This window comes from Asparagus officinalis, chromosome 4, assembly GCF_001876935.1.
Source record: "Asparagus officinalis chromosome 4, Aspof.V1, whole genome shotgun sequence".
In the NCBI taxonomy this organism is placed as follows: domain Eukaryota; kingdom Viridiplantae; phylum Streptophyta; class Magnoliopsida; order Asparagales; family Asparagaceae; genus Asparagus; species Asparagus officinalis.
This window is the reverse complement of record NC_033797.1, coordinates 55,880,570-55,887,160: the sequence shown is the minus strand read 5'-3', so window position 1 is coordinate 55,887,160 and position 6,591 is coordinate 55,880,570. Positions and strand designations below refer to the sequence as shown.

The window sequence follows — 6,591 nt, the reverse complement described above, 5'->3', positions numbered from 1 at the left end:
TAACTCGTGATAAACATATAGACGACTATACTCCTATTGCCCTTCTAAATGCTATTCCTGACTCAAATAGTGATGTGAAATCTATTATTAAATATTCTAGAGATGAGATTACCCTTGACATTATGGTCAATGGTCTTAAAAGTAAGGAATTAGATTTAAAATATTTTGGGGAAAATAAAAATTCTAGTGAGGTTATGCATGTGAGGGGTAGACCTCAGAATAGGTCTAATAACTAAAAGAATACTAGTAATGGGGAATCAAGTAAGAAAAAATTTGAAAATAGAAGGGGTAGATCTAAGTCCAGGTTTAAAGTAAAAAATGCTATAATTATCATGAAACTTGTCACTTTATTAAAGATTGTCCTAAGCCTAAGAAAAATCAGCAAAATGATCATGCTAATATGGATGTCTGTGAGGGCAAAATGGGTGAAATTTTCATGATTAATAATCTTTGTGATTATGCATATTTGAACTCTATGTTATCTGATTCTTTGTATAAATCAGAATTGTTAGTATAGACTCTAGTTGTACTTTTTATATGACTCCTTTTAAAAACTTGTTTTCAAACTACAAGAAAATAGAGAATGGTTTTGTGTCAATGGAAAATGAAAAGAAATGCAATGTTTTAGGAACTGGTGATGTATGCCTTAGGTTTTCTTTTGGTTCTGTGTTTACTTTGAAGGATGTTAGGTATGTTCCTGATTTACGTTATAACTTGATTTCTTGTGTATCTCTAGAAAATGATGGTTTGGAGGGAAGATGGGGGTAAAGGGGTTATGAAAATTCTAAAAGGGTCTCTTGTTATTTTTACTGCTGAAAAACAAAATAACTTATATGTTTGTCATGCTGAACCTGTGCTTGATTCTGTTAACTCCGTGATAGGTGATAAATCCATTTTATGGCATAATAGATTAGGTCACATAGGTAATGAAGGATTAGAAATTTTGTATAAAGGAGGTCACTATGGTAGTGATAAAATATCCTCCATCCCTTTCTGTGAATCTTGTGTACTAGGAAAACAACATAGGGTTAGTTTTCCTATTTCTTCTTTTCCTAATCAGTCTAAGTGCACTGATGTACTTGAATATTTGCATGCTGATGTGTGGGGTCCCTCTAGTATGCCTACACATGGAGGAAACCAATATTTTCTTTCCATAATTGATGATTATTCTAGGAAAGTTTGAGTTTTATTCATGAAACAAAAATCTGAAGTTTTTGATAAATTTAAAAACTGGAAAATTATGATTGAAAACAAAACATGAAAGAAAATTAAAACTCTTAGGACGGACAATGGTCTTGAGTTTTGTAATAAACAATTGAATGATTTGTGTACTACTTACGGTATTAAAAGACATAAATCTATTCTCTACACACCCCAACAAAATGGGGTTGCTGAAGGGATGAATAAAACTCTCTTAGAGGGGGCTGAGAGCTATGTTGGCCACATCTGGGCTCTCTAAGAAGTTCTGAGGAGAAGCTGTTTGTACTGCGTCCTATTTAATTAATAGGTCTCCTTCTATTCCCTTAGGAGGGAAATGTCCTGAATTTTTGTTCACGGGCAAACCCCTTGATTTAAATAATTTGAGAATTTTTCAGGTGTGTTGGCTATGTACATCAAAGGATTGATAAGTTAGAACCTAGATCTAAGAAATATGTTTTCCTAGGATACCCTGAAGGGGTAAAAGGTTATAGGCTTTGGAATAAGAGTGAACCGGGGTTTAAGGTAGTGATAAATAGAGATGTTGTCTTTAATAAAAATGAATTTCCTTGTTTATCTTTACATGTCCCTATTCCTGAAAATGATGCTCCAAATGAGGTGGAGCAAATACCTATTATTAATTAACCTGAATCACCTCCTAAAGAGAAATTAAATAATATATTTATTGAAAATCAAGATAAGATTATTCCTATTGTGGTGGAGCATGATATGAAGGAAATAGATAACATGCATGATTTGAATGATTATCAATTCACTAGGGATAGAAATAAAAGAACCATTAGGAAACCTGAAAGGTATAGAGATTACAATTTGACTGATTGTAATATGTCTGAGTTTGCCTTTAATGTGTTTGAATCCCTTGGATGCAGCAATGAACCTAAGACTTATAGAGAAGCATTAAGGTCAAAATATTCTGAAGAATGGATTAGTGCTATGAAGAGTGAGATGGAATCCCTAAGAATTAACCAAACATGGAAACTTGTTCCTAAACCTGCTAGTTGTTCTGTAGTGGACTGTAAGTGGTTGTTTAAGGTGAAACAAGAATCTGAAAGTGTTAGGTTTAAGGCTAGGCTAGTAGCTAAGGGATTTACTCAAAAGGAGGGAATTGATTATGCTGAAATTTTTGCTCCTGTTGTCAAATTCACTACTATTAGAATTATCTTTGCTTTAGTTGCTCATCTTAATTAGGAATTAAAACAAATAGATGTAACTACGGAACTATAGCAACGAAAATTTCCGTCGCTATATGTTATGTTATAGCGATGGAAATTTCTGCCGCTATAGTTCCGTAGGCAAAACTCTATTTTCTAGTAGTGTTTCTTGCATGGTGATCTTGATAAAAATATTTATATGCACCAACCTGAGGGTTTTGTGGACCCTAAATTGCCTGATTATGTGTGTTTGTTAAAAAAAAGCTTTGTATGGTTTAAAACAATCACCTAGGCAATGGAATATTTGATTTGATAAATGCATACAATCTTTAAAGTTTAAAAGGAGTTTTGCTGATCATTACTTGTATTAAAAGAATATAGACTTTGTGCCTGTATTTCTCTTAATTTATGTGAATGACATGTTGATTATTAATCCTTGTTTGAAGTCTATTGAGCATGTTCAAAAATGTCTTTGTGAAAAATTTTACATGAAAGACTTAGGCAATGCAAAAAAGAATTCTAGGCATGAATATTATTAGGGACAAAAATAAATCTACTCTAGTTTTAAACCAAAGTTCATATGTTAAAATTTTTTTGAGTAAATTCGCTATCTGATGCCAAATCTGTGAATGTGCCTCTTGTTTCCCATTTTGTGTAAGTAAGGATCAATCCCCCAAGACTAAAATTGAAATCAATGATATAAAGTAGGTACCATATTCAAATGCTATAGGATCGGTCATGTACCTCATGGTTAGTACTAGGCTTGACATTGCATATGCGGTTAGTTACTTGAGTAGATATATGTCAATCCTGGTATGCCTCATTGGAATGCCTTAAAATTGCTTTTAAGATATTTAAAATCCTCTGTGGATATAGGATTAACCTTCTCTAAGTGTTCTGAAGGTGTTAAACTAGTTGGCTATGTAGATTCCAATTATGCAAATGATAGAGATAATAGAAAAACTACCACTTCCTATGTATTTACTTTGTGTGGCTCTTGCATAAGTTGGAAATCCCAACTACAACTCATTGTTGCTTTATCTACTATTGAATCTGAGTATGTTGTTGCCACTGAAGCTTTTAAAGAAGCTATTTGGCTTAGGAGCCTTATATCTGAAATTGGTTTTCTTGATAAAAATGTGGTTGTATTTTTTGATAGTCAATCTTCTATTCAACTTTCCAAAAAATCCTGTTTTCATGATAGAACTAAACATATTGATGTTAGATTTCATTATAGTCGGGATATAGTTAAAAAGGGTATTGTCAAGTTCGAGAAAATTCCCTCAGAATTTAATCCGGCTGACATGGGTACTAAGTGTTTGTCTGCTGAAAAATTTATTTCGTGTCAAAGAATCTTAAATTTTGACATTGGGTAATTTTCTTTTGCTCTGTGTGTTGCCTTTGTGGCCTATTAACTTGCTTTGTGCTTGTGATTTTCCCTTTGAACTTGATGACCGTTTGGTAGAGTTCGGTCCTCTGTGGACTTTGTATGCTTGGTGATCTTACCCCGATCTTTGTGATCTGAGTTTACTTTGTGTATTCTCTTCCATTGCTTGTGTCTTCTTTGTGATCATACAGGTAATGGTTTAGCGATGATGAGTCCTACGGCTCCGTGTTTTTTCTCAGTGCACTACCTTGGGCCAAAGGTGGAGATTGTTGATATTAGTTGGCTCATAGGCCTGTTGATGGACCGTTACTAAAAAAGGCCCAGTGCCCTTTTAGTTACCCTTACCAACCTCTGAACATTACACCCTCTCTGCTACTTAACCCTATGTCGGCTGCCCTCTTTATAAAACACCGTTGTCTTTGTTCTTTCGTGGAAGAGAGAAGAAAAACCCGAGCTTTAGCTTTGTGCGATCCTCTCCCTCTTCTTCGTGTCCATTCCGTCCATCGCTCTCTACGGTCCCTTCACCATTTGTGAGTGATAGAAGGAAAGAACCGTTGCTAGCTCCCCTTTTGTCCTGGTGGTGTAAATCTGAGAAAACAAAGGCTGAAATGAGCAGGTGACCTGAGCCAAACAACAACGACATCGAATCTCTACACAAATAACAAAGACTTAACATAAGCAACCTAATTATCAAAAGACAAACAAGACTTAAGAAGAAAAATGAAGCGAAGGGAACTCATTACATTTAATTCTTGCTGTACTTTACTCATTTTGGCAAACATATTGTCTTAAAACTTTGTCCCTAGCTCTCTTATCCTTCAGGGTCATGCAATCCAATGTCAAATCCTGAATTTATCCAGTACTAGAGAAAGCTGTTACATTTGATTCAAAGGCTTTTTTGATGAGCTCTTCAAATCAAGATCGTCAAGATGAATGTCAGCTTGTGCGCTCTGTTACAGAGCCGTATAACTTTTTCTCTCTTCAATTCGAACACCTACAAATATAAACAAAGTCAAAAAGAATAATGTGAATGTGAAAGACAGACAAACAAATCATATTAACACTAGCTCGAGCACATAAAAAGGCAAGGAATTAAGATTATGTTAATGTTGGTTGAAATCTTATATGAGATTAAGTAGCATTTTTTGTGCAAAATACTTTGTCATGAACATGTGTACTATCTCCTTACCAGGTAATTTAAGTTTTTTATGAAGATCACAATTGATACTAGGCTATGATTAAATGGATGTGAAAAAGACAACATTACCCATTTCCTTATACTCCCAGCCTCATGAAATAATTGCTTCAGTCAACCAAGAGGAAATACTTTAAAACAAGAAAATATTCAAAAGCCTACTTTTGTATGGAGACTTCAAATAAAATGAACTTACTACTTACAATCTATTTCTTATATCTTTCCATCATACCTTCCTTTGAAGATCAACAAGATGTACGAGCATGTTTTGTGTCTGTAAAAATGAATAAAAGCTTTTTATAACTATAGCACAATGGAAGTTAAGATCATAAAATATATATATCCAATCAAAGGAATGACAAATGTCGCAAAAGCCAATAAATTATAAAACAACAATACTCATAATTGTGTAAACAAAATTGTTTTCTTCATTATAAAAGATACATGAATAACAACATCTTACCATGTATGACAGGAATGGAGATATTCGTTGTCATTCTTCATTTTCCTCAACGCAAGAACACGATATATCCAAAAAATAATAATTCATTATTCACTAGATACTATTCTGTACAAATAATTACGACAATAATAACAACAAAACCTTTTATTTCTTTTTCCAACCATGTTCACACTCATAAATGATTTTGGAACTAAAGAAACTTATAAATCAGAAATTTTGGTGAAGTTATCGCAACAAACCGGAAGGTTTCATTTAAAAAAAAGCAGTGTTTCCGATAGAGGAGGATGGGGCATCGGCGAAGGGAGCACTTGTTTTGAGAAAGGAGTTAGGTTCCTGTTTATTACTTGCAACTACTACAACCACCTACATTCAAACAAGAGAGTTTAATTAGTTTAAATAATGGTGCTTTAGGTTAAGGGAATTGAATTCCATTAAAAAAAATGAGGCTGCAAATCTTTGTTTATGACTCCATGGCTAATGACCTAGCAGCCGCATAGCCACCTTCTCTTAGCTTCATGCTTTCAATTTTGTTTGTTCCTTGCAATGAAGCAAAGCATAAATTACCATCCTCATTTCCCGATAAAAAAATAATTATAAAAAGTAGCTTAAAGGTGATAGGATATTGGTGACGGGTCAGAGAATCATCGCCAATGTTGGCGATGACGGGCAATTGATCCCTCGTCAATAGCCCGTCGCCAATGACTTCCGTCGCCAATAAGCGGCGACGGGCACCCCGTCACTAATGATGGGGCCCACACTTGAAAACAGAAAAAACCCCTAGCCCTTGCCTAGATCTATTCAAACCCGCCGCCTTTGTGTCGCCCAAATCTTCACGCCCTCTCAGAGCCTCTCGAAACCCTACCCGACGCCTTCCGCAAACGCCTTACCCCGACCCTTGCCATGCCACCATTTGTCGCACCCGTGCCCAACCTACCCAACATCGTTGACCCTCCTTGGGCACTTTGCTCGGCCGTGCCCGCCCACCCGCCTCGCCCTCGAAACATCGCATCGCTCATAGACCTCAGTGCGCCACCGCTGTCTACCATGCCTCACTCGCCTCACTTGCTCGCTGCGCTTGCCCGCTCATCTCGCTAGTGAAGCTCCCCATCACTCCAGATCTCAGCGCCGCCATATGCTCTTTCCCGCCTCGCCTCGCCCGCTTTCCCGCTCTGCCTCG

General features: G+C 36.0%; 1 protein-coding gene across 1 annotated transcript; it reads left to right on the top strand.

Annotated features, from left to right (window-relative positions):
- Window positions 598-2,406, top strand: LOC109838746 (uncharacterized mitochondrial protein AtMg00820-like). The gene is made up of 2 exons (XM_020407168.1): window positions 598-689; window positions 2,088-2,406. The coding sequence occupies exons 1-2, from the start codon at window positions 598-600 to the stop codon at window positions 2,404-2,406; spliced, it is 411 nt and encodes a 136-aa protein (XP_020262757.1).

Bases quoted from the DNA above. Each gene is read 5' to 3' on its own strand.
- LOC109838746 (XM_020407168.1), top strand. From the start codon at position 598: ATGGAAAATGAAAAGAAATGCAATGTTTTAGGAACTGGTGATGTATGC. The intron at 690-2,087 runs GTATGTTCCTGA...CCTTGGATGCAG, and splicing joins TTTACTTTGAAGGATGTTAG to CAATGAACCTAAGACTTATA.